This window comes from Eschrichtius robustus, chromosome 2, assembly GCF_028021215.1.
Source record: "Eschrichtius robustus isolate mEscRob2 chromosome 2, mEscRob2.pri, whole genome shotgun sequence".
Classification (NCBI taxonomy): Eukaryota; Metazoa; Chordata; class Mammalia; order Artiodactyla; family Eschrichtiidae; genus Eschrichtius; species Eschrichtius robustus.
Genome location: NC_090825.1, coordinates 926,160 through 938,532, shown reverse-complemented (window position 1 = coordinate 938,532; position 12,373 = coordinate 926,160). Strand labels below are relative to the sequence as shown.

At 55.3% G+C, this 12,373-nt stretch overlaps 1 protein-coding gene across 1 annotated transcript in view; it reads left to right on the top strand.

Annotated features, from left to right (window-relative positions):
- Window positions 1-234: 234 nt before the first annotated feature.
- Window positions 235-12,373, top strand: part of SLC6A3 (solute carrier family 6 member 3) — a 34,112-nt gene continuing 21,973 nt past the window's right edge. The window contains exons 1-4 of the mRNA XM_068531790.1: window positions 235-520; window positions 1,811-1,942; window positions 7,491-7,716; window positions 11,933-12,071. Of these exons, the coding sequence (XP_068387891.1) occupies window positions 235-520; window positions 1,811-1,942; window positions 7,491-7,716; window positions 11,933-12,071 (783 nt within the window). The remainder of the gene's footprint in view (window positions 521-1,810; window positions 1,943-7,490; window positions 7,717-11,932; window positions 12,072-12,373) is intronic.

Below are 12,373 nucleotides of genomic sequence, written 5' to 3'. Positions count from 1 at the left end.
CCCAGCCCCACGGGGAGGGTAGCTTATCTCCTACTGTCCTCAACCCTGGCTGTGTCCTCTTGGGTGCTTGGAGTGCATTTGTTCTGCCCCAAAGAAATGGCTGGAAACGCCTCCGATCTGTGCTCACGCCACCGGGGGCATGGTGATCTGGCTGCTACATCAGTGCATTCCTGTGTGTTTCTCTTTCCTGCTGGCTGTAGACCGAGAGGGAGGAAGCACTGAGTCCCGGAGGCCATGAGTAAGAGCAGGTGCTCCGTGGCACTGATGTCTTCCGTGGTGGCCGCAACGAAGGAGGCCAATGCCACGGGCCCGAAGGCGGTGGAACTCGTCCTGGTCAAGGAGCAAAATGGGGTGCAGCTCACGAACTCCACCCTCCTCAGCGCCCCGCGGAGCCCCGCGGAGGCCCAGGAGCGGGAGACCTGGAGCAAGAAGGCCGACTTCCTCCTATCAGTGATTGGCTTCGCTGTGGACCTGGCCAACGTCTGGCGGTTCCCTTACCTGTGCTACAAAAATGGCGGGGGTGAGTGCGTCCCCCCCCCCCCGGCACCTGCGCCCTCCCGCCGGCCAGGGCCACAAGGCAGGCATCTGGAGGAATGCAGCATGAGTGGGGCGCAGTTTCCCCAGATGAGTGTCCTGGAACTGTAGACGTAGAGCTCTGAGTGGTCTCCTTCCCTGACTGTCCTTTCCAGCCGAGGACGCTGAGGCCAGGAAAGCGGGATCCCCGAGGGAGCGGTCAGAGGCACCATGGCTCTGCTTTCTGCTTCCAAAGGTGACTTTCACTTTGGAAAAGAAAACTCTCCAAGGCCCAGAGAATGGGATCTTTGGCTGATTTAACCAGTGTTTACAAAGCACGCAGAGGCCCTTGCAGTTGCCGGCACCAAAGATGCCCTGGGAGTGTGCCCGTCTCCCTCCCCCTGCACAGCCAGTCCCAGAACTTCCATGTGTGGGCTTGAGGCAGAAAACTAAGAAATGGGCCAGGGTCAGCACAAAAATTCAAGCTGAGAAGCAGTTAGGTTGGCGCCTGTTTCCTGTGAGTCCCCCGACACTGCCACCCCCTGTCGGGGGTCACTCCAATGCCACACACTTGGGGCTTCGGGAGACTTCCTTGGGGAGGGCCTGCCAGGGTGCCTGTGAGTGGGTCGGCATTTCGGCACCCCGCTTGAGGCCTAAGCAGGTACAGAAGTTGCCCCAAGACAGGCATCACTCTGGGGTCTCCCTGTCTCCCCCGCCCCTCCCTGGAAGAGAGCCGAGACAAAGCCCCCTTATCTGAGGCGGAGCGAGAGGGCTTAAGGAGGCTGAGCCCGCGGGGGCCTGAACTTCGTGCCCTGAGCGAGGCTGCAGCCCCGATGGAGGCAGGCTCCAAATGCCAGGGGCCAGGCAGGGTCACATCCCGAGGATTCACAGCTCAAGAGCGCAGACGTCTCCACGGGGGGGGGGGGGGGGGGGGGAGACACAGGGCAGGCCCTGCCGCGCAGGTGGGGAAGGGACAGCGCCCAGGAGCAGAGCCACGACGTGGGCGGTGCGTCATGTGCTCTGCTCTCAGGGCTGACCCGTAACTTGGGGAGGGAGCTGACCGGGAGCCTTGCAGGGATGCGTTGGGGCACGGATGACAGCGGGGGCCAGGCATGGAGGCAGGAAGCTCACCACCCCTGCCTGCAGGGAGCTTCAGGGAGAAACAGAGACAGGGCACGGATGACAGTGGTCGTGCCCAAGACACACGTGGTCGGCTGGGACGGCTGAGCCCTCGCTCCAATGACAACAGGCCGGCCCATCCTCGGCCCCAGGCTGAACATGCTGTCGTGTCCCCCAGGTGCCTTCCTGGTCCCCTACCTGTTCTTCATGGTCATTGCCGGGATGCCGCTTTTCTACATGGAGCTGGCCCTCGGGCAGTTCAACAGGGAGGGGGCTGCCGGCGTCTGGAAGATCTGCCCTATCCTGAAAGGTAACGGCGGGGACGCCCCCTTGCACCTGGCGTGCTGTGGACCAGGACAAGGCTCAACCCCAGCTGTGTGCGTTCAGTCCTGCTTTGCTAGGTGTCTAGGCACGCGGACACATCCTTTCAATTGTGGTCCTACTTTAAAGGTCTATAATGACTAAGGATTTGAGAGTGTGTCTCTTTGTTCCCAGGTGAGGCCAGCCTGCAATTGATGAGTAGTGTTGTTTTGTCAAAGTGCTAAAATAGTAGCAAAGATAAAAAATACTCCTATCTCTAGATCTGTCATCTGTCATCTATAATCTGTCTGTCATTCATCTATCTATCCATCTGTATTAGTTTGCTAGGGCTGCCTTACAAAGTGCCACAAAGTGAGTGGCTTAAATAATAGACGTTTGTTGTCTCAAAGTTCTGAAGTCCAAACTCAGCGTGCTGGTGAGGTTGATTCCTTCTGAGGGCTGGGAGGGGGCCTGCTCCAGACCTCGCTCCTTGGGTTGTGGGTGGCTGTCTTCTCCCTGGGTCTTCACATCCTCCCTGCATGTGTGTCTCTCCATACAAACTTCCCTTTTTACAGGGACATCAGTCACACTGAACTAGGGCCCACCCTGACTTGATCACCTCTGTAAAGACCCTGCCTCCAAATAAGGTCACATTCTGAAATACTGGGGGGAAAACTTCAACAGATGAATTTTGGAGGCCATGATCCAACCCATAACACGATCTATCTACCATCTGTGGTGGAGTTCTTCCTTTCTGACGGCCTGCTGGGTGAACCCGAAGGCGTGAGCAGCTTTCTCCTAGGCTAGATGATGCACAGCTCACTCGGCAGTGGAGCCGCAGGGAACCCCTGGCCCAGCTCACCCCACACGCCTCTGCAGGGCGAGGCGGCAGCTCTGGGTTCAGGTGCCCGTGCTGGGCGTCCCCTTAGCAGGATTTGCTCACAGAAGTCAACGCTTAAATAAGTCACTGGAACGGGCTCTGGTGCGCTCGGGGTTCCCGAGGGCGGAAGTGCAGGAAGCTGAGACTGCGGGCACCTCTTCAGAGCCAGGCAGGTCGAGGGCACTGCCGGTGTCTTTGCGGGCAGGGCCGATGCCGTCAGGGGCGGCGAGTCCCCCCTGACACTCCAGGACGCGTGAGTTCATCCTGAGCTCCGGGCCTGCCGGGCAGCCAGCATCTCCCGCGATGGGCCGTGCAGCAGTCGGTAGTTACACAGCGCGAAGGTGCCGGGTCGGACGTGAGGCGGGCCCGCCCTCAAGTGACCGTCCCGGGGGCGCCAGGGAAGGACGCCGGCTGTGCGACACGTTTACTTCTGGAGCAAGTTGTCAGTTTGCGACGTGACATGACCCCAGCCCACACCCCCCACCAGGGAGTCCAGAGCTGAATCAGAGTAAATCGGCCTCTTTCCCGAGAAAAAGGACGCCGACCCCAGGGCTGCGGGCCCGCAGACAGAAGCAAATTTCCAGCTGTGTGTCCTGCCACAAGAAGAATTTTCTCCAACAAAACTGCCAAAGTGAATTTCTATACTGCAGTTTGTAGAACGTCCGTAAGTGGTCTCCAAGGGTCTCGAAGGACTAGTTAAGCCTGAAGAATTTGGCTACTGCAGAAAATCCAACTTGAACAGTGAGAGCGTCAGCCCCTCCACGGGGAAGTTTCGCGTGCAGCTGCGGAGCAGTCAGCACGGCCTGGCCTCAGGGCCTGGAGACCCGGGCAGACGCCAGCTGGCTCCGAGCTGTACCCCACGTCACGGCCCATCCACGCTCCTGCCTCCCAGGTCTGGAAACTCATCCTCCTGGAGGGCTGTGCGGGGCCAGTGAGGCCACAGGGAGAAGCACCCTGCAGCGCCCGCAGGCGGAAGCTCAGCCAGAGCCTGGTCACCCCATCTGGTAACTGGGGATTTTGGGAAATCGCACATCACAGAAAGTCAGCCGTTGAGCCTTGGAATCTTTGTGTTATCAACACAGGGCTGTTTGTTGCAGATCAGTGAATCAACGCAAGAACTTCTATGTGTGAAGAAGAGACGCCTTGCATAGTTTGATACTAAGAAAGCTACAATCGCTAGCAGGTGATCCCTGCTCCTTCAGGTCAAGTTTCTCCATAGGATGCCCACTGGACAGGAGGTCGGCATTGCTCCTTGAGTTAGGGGAGGCAACCCGTGCTGTTCTGGATACCCTGACACACGTGCCTTCCTTTCCTTCCTTGTCTTTAAAAAAAGCTTAACTCATAAAACTGCACGTACTTTCACGTGTCATTAAATAGGGGGAACACATGATAGATGAAGACGTCAGTTAAAATGCCCCAAACGGTCATCATGGGGCCGCAGGTCCTCCCATGGGCGATTGGCGCATCCGGGCCCTGCGGAAGGGAACCCAGCTCTCTGGGGAGCCCTCTTCCCCGTCCTTCCCTTCCCTGGACATGGGAGTCCTTCCATGGGCCTGACTGCACTGAGATCAACCCGAAAAGGCCAGGCAGTGGCGCCCACGGTCAGGGCGAGGGCCCTCAGAGGGCCGTGCCACGTCCTCGGTCCCCGGCACTGTCCCTCCAGCAGCTGCCGGTGATGCCGAGGGCAACCAGTGCGACCACAGGGCCTGGGAGGGGGTCTCTCCAAGCTCTCCCGCCCTCCCTCCCTCTCCTTCCTCTGTCTCTGTCTCCCCTCTCCCCCTCCCTCTCACTCTCATTCCCTCCCTGTCCCTCCCGTGTCCTCCAGCTGGCGTCCTGGAATTACTATTTGTCCCCGACACCCTCTTCCTGCTGAAGGCAGCTCTGGGGAACGCTCTGGAGTGACTGGCTTTAGAGGTGGAGAAGGGGGCTGTTGTCCCTCTTGAGGCCCGAGGATACTCCGTCTCAGGTCGTCCGGTTAATTGCCTAAGATAACCCCCACTGTGTGTACGGCGTGGAAAACACCTATTTCATCGACTATAAAATAATTTATTATATTTTGTGGTCAATAATGTTTTAGTGTGGTTTACCAAACTCTTCCTCTTTCTAAAAAAGAATTGTAAGTGGCTTAAAACAAAACAAAATGCATGCAGAGTTAATATTAAAAATACTGAACAAACTGAAATTTAAGAAAATTGACCTTAAGGGCCGTGACTGAAATTCACACTTGGTCTCGAGCTTCCTGGTAGTTGGGCAAAAGAGGAACTCATCAAGTTCTCATTCATATTTTCACTGCAAGTATTAGAGGGGACCGAGCCTGCCACCTCCTTGGGAGGGACGTTTCCCGTGGCACAGAATAATAGAAGAAACGTATCAGGTGGAGCTTTATTTAGAGTATATGATGACGTATGAACCCTGATCATTCACTGAACCAAGAGCATTCTCAGAGCAAACAGGGCAGCGGATTTCGTGTGGCTGGGTCTTAAGTGACACAGAGGAAGAACTTGAAGGCAGGGTCGGTGAGGGGCTGCCCTTGGGCGGCCCAGGACCAGGGCTTCCTGGGGCTCTGTGGTCCTGGAGGACAGAACTCAGAGGCACCGAAAGAATGGCTGGCGCTCACAGCCACATTCCTAGGAAATCGTTCCTTCGCGCAGGCCTTTGGGGCAGCTGGACAGCAGCGCCCTTGGATGGGGGACCCTCCGGGGCTGGTGTGCTGCGGCTGATGGGGCAAAGCCCGCGTGCCCTGGGAGCTCCATCAGCCCGGGGCACCCTTGTCCCTCTGCTGTGACAGCGAGAAACCTGGCCTGCCCAGCGGAGGGCTATCCACACGGCGGTGGGTTCAGAAGAACCAGAGGTGAAGGCAGCTCTCTCTCTGACACCGGATTGGATCTGCTTTAGTGTTTGATCAAAAGCTCCGCTGAGTTCCCCAAACTTCAAGTGGAGGATTTGGTGTGCGGCGTTGCCACCTTCCAAAGATTTCCAGGCAGGCGCCCACGGCCGGCTCACCACCAAGGAACACCTTCCGTGACGCAGCAGAAGCAGCGTGGCTTCCGCCGACGTGGCTGCCGGGGCGAGTTCACGGGGAGCCAGCCTCTCCGAAGGAGCTCAGGCAGCAGAAGTGCAGTCAAGACTCATTTCACATGGACGAGTCCACGTGGGAGAAGGCCTTCTGAAGGAGCAGTTTGGGTTTTGTCATTGCTGCTACTGAGCATGTTTTCCAAGAGGGACCACGTACCAGGGACTGTTTGCTTTTAAATAAATCACTCCTGATACTGGATCTGTTTAGTATCTACACATAAATAAATTGTAGTCCCTCTCTTTTTGCTTTCAGGGTAGGAAGAGAATTTAATGAAGTGTCCTGAGCAGGAAAATAGCTTCTCCTAAGGGCTAGACCCATAAAAAACGAGCCAAGCCACTCCCCGAAAAAGTCGGCTTGAAGGCGAGCTCCTCCCTGGCCACAGGCAGGCAAGACGGGGCAGGGCGCCCACCAGGTTCTAAGACAGTGAAGTTATCGTTATAGCCCAAACTAGTCGTAGCAACAAAGCTGGGAAAGAAGGCTGAAACAAGAGAGCTCTGCGTGGAGCCTGACACAGTGACCCGCAGTAATGGGACCCGGCACTGCTTGTCCGGCACTGAACAGGGAGGAGGTCTCACGGCCAGACCACCCGTCCACCACAGCCAGGAAGATGCGTCTCCAAAGACTGCTCACCACTCTGTTCTGCTCCAGGAGCCAGGAGCCCCTCAGGGACTGTCACAAATTCCAGGGCTCGTGATCCTGGAGACGGCACTCTGACGAGCCCTGGGGGGCCCTGTGTGGTCATAGGTGACCCTTGGAGACCCTGGATGGTCGTGCATGGTCCTGGGTGATGTTGGGTAGACCCAGCTGACTGTGTTTGCCCTGAGTGGCCTAGAGGGGCACGGTTAGCTGTGGGTGGCCATGCATGGTCCTGGACAGCTCTAGGTAGCCCAGGGAGGCATGGATTGTCTTGGAGGCCCTGGATGGTCCTGGATGAGCCTGGGTGGCTGTGGAAGAGCGTGAAAGACCCTAGTTATCCTTTAGTGACTATTGGTGGCCCTGCATGGCTCTGGGAGGCACTGGGCATCCCTGGGTGACCCTGGATGGCCTTCATGGCCCTATTGGCATGGGTGGCCCTGGATGGCCTTAGGTGACCCTGAGTGGTTTGGGGTGGCCTTTGTTGACTTGGTGTTTTGTATCCTTGGGTGTTCCTAGATGGCCCTGGGTGGTCCTGGGTGCCTGCGGATGATTCTGATGGTTTTGTTTGGCCGGTGGCCCTGGATGACCCTGGGTTGAGTTGCCCTGGGTGACCCAAAGTGGCCCTAGATGACCGTAAGTGAGCCTGGATGACCCTGACTGGCTGTGAGTGATGGTGGACAGCCATGGATGGCCCTTAGTTACCGTGTATGTCTGTGGGTGACCTGGCTGTACCAGGGTGTCCCTGGATAGCCCTACATGTCTGGGTAGACGTCAAGGGCCATGGATGGTTTTGGAAGTGGGCAGCCCCTTCTCTGACCATGACGCGAAGTCTGGGACCCACCCTTTCCCTCGTCCTCTGGCGTGTCTAAAGGCGCTGCCTGGTTTCAGGACAGCCCAGGTGGAGCTGCGACCCGTGAGGGGAGGGGCAAGGGTGAGCTGCTGATGGGGCCATGCTCTCCCCACCAGGCGTGGGCTACACGGTCATCCTCATCTCACTCTACATCGGCTTCTTCTACAACGTCATCATCGCCTGGGCGCTGCACTACCTCTTCTCCTCCTTCACCACGGAGCTGCCCTGGACCCACTGCAACCACACCTGGAACAGCCCCCGCTGCTCCGACGCCCGCGCCCCCGCCTCCAGCCCTGACCCCAATGACACCTTCAGGACCACCCCTGCCGCCGAGTACTTTGAGTAAGTGGGGGCCTCGGGATCTGGTGACACCCCCGGGGGTGGGGAGGGGGAAGCCGGGCCAGCCACCCGCCCCTGCTGCCTCCCGAGGACGTGGGGAGGACCCCTCCCTGGCCTGTGCCGCGTCCCGTTCCTCTGGGCTCTTGTGGGCTTATTTCTGGCCCCACCTCTAGCAGCTCAGCACGGCTCCCGCAGGGAGACCTCGCAGGGAAGGGAAACTGGATGGGCTGCCCCGCCTGCTCCCTGCGGCCCTTTGGGGTCTGTTGGGGGGGATGGCCTGTGACCCTGCAGATGCCGCAGGGAGGAGGCGTGTGGGGCTGGGCTCCGGGGGCTGCAGCACCGCCTCCAGAGGGGGCCGGGCTCCCCTTCCTCAGTCACCTTCCCCTTCTCCCTCCACTCGCGTCCGGCCTCCAGCCGGAGGCGGGATCATCAGACAGTTGCCCGAGGTCTTCCCTGAGGGAAGGCACTGTCCCACTCCTGGGGCCTGTGGAGCTGGGTGAGACACCAGGTGTGCAGGAGAGAAACTGAGCCTTCGGGCCCTGGGAGAATCTGTCGTGTGGGTGTAGGAGTGACACCGCCAGAGGGCAAGGGATGTTCATGGAACCTGCGGACATTCAGCGTCTGAAGTTGCGTGTTTCAGATACTCAGGGTCTAAGTCCTTTGCTCTAGAATCCCCACCACACGTGGGGAACGTATCTCCAGGATTGGCTGCTTCAGAAAGTGGCAGCAATGGGCAGGAATGGAGTGAGGCAGGGTTTGGGGGGCCTGGGGGGACCGCCGGAGGGATGGGGTGCCTTTCTCAGGCATTATTAGGAAGAACATGGTTAGGGTGGGGAACGAGGGTTGTGTGTGATGGGACTTGTTTTATTTTTTGGAAGATACTCTTTTTGGCGGTTTGGGGTTAGAGAGTGAAGGAGTCTGGGGAGGGCAGGGAGGGAGGTTCTGTGAAGGGGGGAAGAGAGGGGCCACTGAGAACCCGCCTGCCCAGAGGAGGGAGAGTCCAAAGCTGGGGGGTGAGGGCCTGGGTCTCCGGGAGCTCTCAGGAGGGGGCGAGCGGGTTTCAGAGGACAGGCTGGAGTCCACCTGGGATGGGTCCCATTAGATCTGCCTGAAAGACACCGATGTGGACGTACCCGCGAGAAATGGAAACCCAGACCCTGTCACCTGAGTGTGTGGGCAGGACTCAGAGTGACAAGCAAGCAAGAAATGATAGATTCGTCCAAGTAAAGAAGAGCAGAGCATTCATCAAAGTTGCTTGTGCATTCTTAGGAGCTTGCTGCCGGCTGGTTCATTACTGCATTTCCCAAACTTAAAGAGTATCTCATGGACAGGTCAAAGCCCGGGCTTCAAGTACTCTCACCAGTGGCCCAGGTCTCAGGTTTAGCGTGTGATGGGGGACGGGGGACCAGAAAAGAGAGAGGGAGGGGTGGGGACCCCTGCACCAGAAAGCAGAAAGGGGAGACACAGACATGGCTGTGGACGAGCGCCTGGGAGCATCCCACCCGTCCCACCACTGACAGGCATGCGGAGACAGCTCTCGCTAGAGCTGGGTTTAAGTTATCATTTCACCAACAAAACGATGGCTAAGTTTTCAAGCTAGTGTGTCTTTTACAATTTTAAGATGGATTTTGGTGTAATTTAGAACGTTTAGAAAGCTTTAAGAGGTATCAAATGTGTCAGGTGAGACCATTTGGGGATACTTACCTTTTGTTTGGGAGGTGTGGAAAGAGTTGATTTATCTAAGTGATTTTTCAGATGAGAAAAATAGAGGGAAAAAACTGATTAGTCAATGATTTATGATTAAGAATGCTAGAAGGAAACGTATGTGATAGATGAATTAAAAAAAAAAAAAAAAGAGCTGACTAGTGAAGTGTGTTTGGAAATTCCAAGTCTGGAAGAGAAAGATTGAGCTGGAAAGCTGCCTGAACCCTCCACATAAAGGGCTGTTAGCAAGAGCAGATGTCCAACCGTAGTTGGAGGTGACCCTGGGACAAGGGCGGGGACTTTGAAGGTTTACGACGAAGTCATAGATCATTAACGACACGATGAGTTATTAAACTGCACTGATGACACACCAGGTGATTTCACTAACGGTGGTGACTGGGTTTCCCTAAGACAGGCCCCACTGACTGTCAGGTCTGCAAGGGTTTTCTGGAATGTAAACCCACTTTATAAAGCGGATCTTTGTGGAAAGCATTACATGTTCTTGAAGGCACATGTAATTAGGGAGCTCACATCCCACCATGAAATTCCATAAAGGCCAGGATAACTATAGTCATTGAAGTAGTAAAGCTGTAAGTGCTACAAAGTGCATGTGGGCTTTGGAAACCCCAAAATTGGCCCCTGTAACTCCAACTAGTTTTAAATTTCCCTCAACTCCGTAAACGCTTATTAAAACCACCTTCACCTACTTTCTAATATAAATTAGAAAGCTATATATTTAAACCTACAAACTTGCCTCTAAAAGACTGCTTTAGCTGCCTCCTGCACGTTTAATATGTTGTGTATTAAAGTATTCCCTGATCTGCCTTGTGATTTCTCCTTTGATTCACAGGAGATTTTTAGAAGTTTGTTGTTTGATTTTAAAATATTTGGAGGTTTTCTAGATATATTTCTGTTATTGATTTCTAATTTAATTCAAATTTGGTGAGATAATATATTTTAAAACCTCATTATTCCTAAAGATACTGAGATTTGTCATATTGCCCAATATATAGTTTATCCTGGTAAGTATTCCACATGCACTTAAAAAGAACGTGTATCCTGCCGTCATTGGGTAGACGTGTTGGCTAGGTCCTGTTAGCTCCTAGTGCTGTTTAAGTTTTCTACATCCTTACTGTCTATTTGTTCTATCAGTTACTGTGAAAGGGGTGTTGAAATCTCAATTATAATTGTGGATTTGCCTATTTCTCTTCACAGTTCTATCAGTTTTTGCTTCATTCATGTATTTTAAAGCTCTGTTCTAAAGTGCACACATGTTTATGAATATCAGATCTTTTAATTGAGCCCTTTTCCATTATGAAATGTCCCTCTTGGTACTATTCTTCATTCTTTTTTTCTTTTTCTTTTTTTTGGCTACGTCGGGTCTTTGTTGCTGCGCGCGGGCTTTCTCTAGTTGCGGTGAGTGGGGGCTACTCTTTGTTGCGACGTGTGGGCTTCTCATTGTGGTGGCTTCTCTTGTTGCGGAGCACAGGCTCTAGGCACACGGGCTTCAGTAATTGTGGCACGCGGGCTCAGTAGTTGTGGCACACGGGCTTAGTTGCTCCGCAGCATGTGGGATCTTCCCAGAGCAGGGCTCAAACCCATGTCTCTGCATTGGCAGGCGGATTCTTAACCACTGCACCACCAGGGAAGTCCCTATTCCTCATTCTGATGTCAGCTTTGTCTGATATTAATATGATCATGCCAACTTTCCTATGAATAGTGTTTACATGGGATATCTTCTCCATCCTTATGTTTTAAACCTATATGTATCATATTTGAAGTGGGTTTCATGTAGACAGCACAGAGTTGGTTCTTACTTTTTTATTCACTATGACAATCTCTGTCTTTTAATTAGAGTGTTTCCAATCAATAATTATCAGTATGGTTGGGGTTTAGTCTTTCATCTTGCTTGTCCCTCTGGTTGTTTCTTGTTTCCTCTGTTTATTTTCTTTGGAATTAATTAATTATGTTGGCTTCCACTCTATCTACTCCATCTGCTAATAAGCTCTAGCTCTTTTTTTCTCGTTTTGTTTTGTTTTCTTGCCCACACCACACGGCATGTGGGATCTTAGCTCCCCGACCAGGGATCAAACCCGTGGCCCCTGCATTGGAAGCATGGAGTCTTAACCACTGGACCACCAGGGAAGTCCATCTAGCTCTTTGTCTTAATTTTTAGTGGCTATTACAGGGTTTGCAATCTACGTCTTTAAGTTATCACAGTCTACCTTCTCCTGACAGTGTGGCCCTGGGCCAGGGCTGGGCTTCTGTGGGCTCCCAGCGTGCGGTGGCCCACCTGCTCTGCTCACCTGGAGGGTGGGCCCTGCATCTCCACCTAGGCTGGGGTCCTGGCCTTTCTGGGGTGGGGGGCGAGGGGTGGGGGTCTCCAGGCCCATCAGGCCAGGTCCCTGCTGCCATGCCGAGTGGGGGAGGGCAGGTCTCTGCACAAGCGCAGCCCCCTGGTCCAGTTCTGGGCAGGGAGGCAGCCCCCCAGGACCCCCATCTCCTTCCTCTCCAGGCGCGGCGTGCTGCACCTCCACGAGAGCCAGGGCATTGGCGACCTGGGCGCCCCCCGCTGGCAGCTCACGGCCTGCCTGGTGCTGGTCATTGCCCTGCTCTACTTCAGCCTGTGGAAGGGAGTGAAGACTTCCGGGAAGGTGAGGCAGCGAGGCTCGCCAGCTGGGGAGTGGACAGGTGGCCATGGTGGGGTGGGGAGTGGGCTGGTGGGCCGTGTTGGGTTGGGGAGTGGGATGGTGGGCCATGGTAGGGTGGGGAGTAGACAGGTGGGCCCTGGTGGGTTGGGGAGTGGGCTGGTGGGCCATGGTGGGGTGGGGAGTAGACAGGTGGGCCGTGGTGGGTTGGGGAGTGGGCTGGTGGGCCATGGTGGGGTGGGGAGTAGACAGGTGGGCCGTGGTGGGTTGGGGAGTGGGCAGGTGGGCCGTGGTGGGTTGGGGAGTAG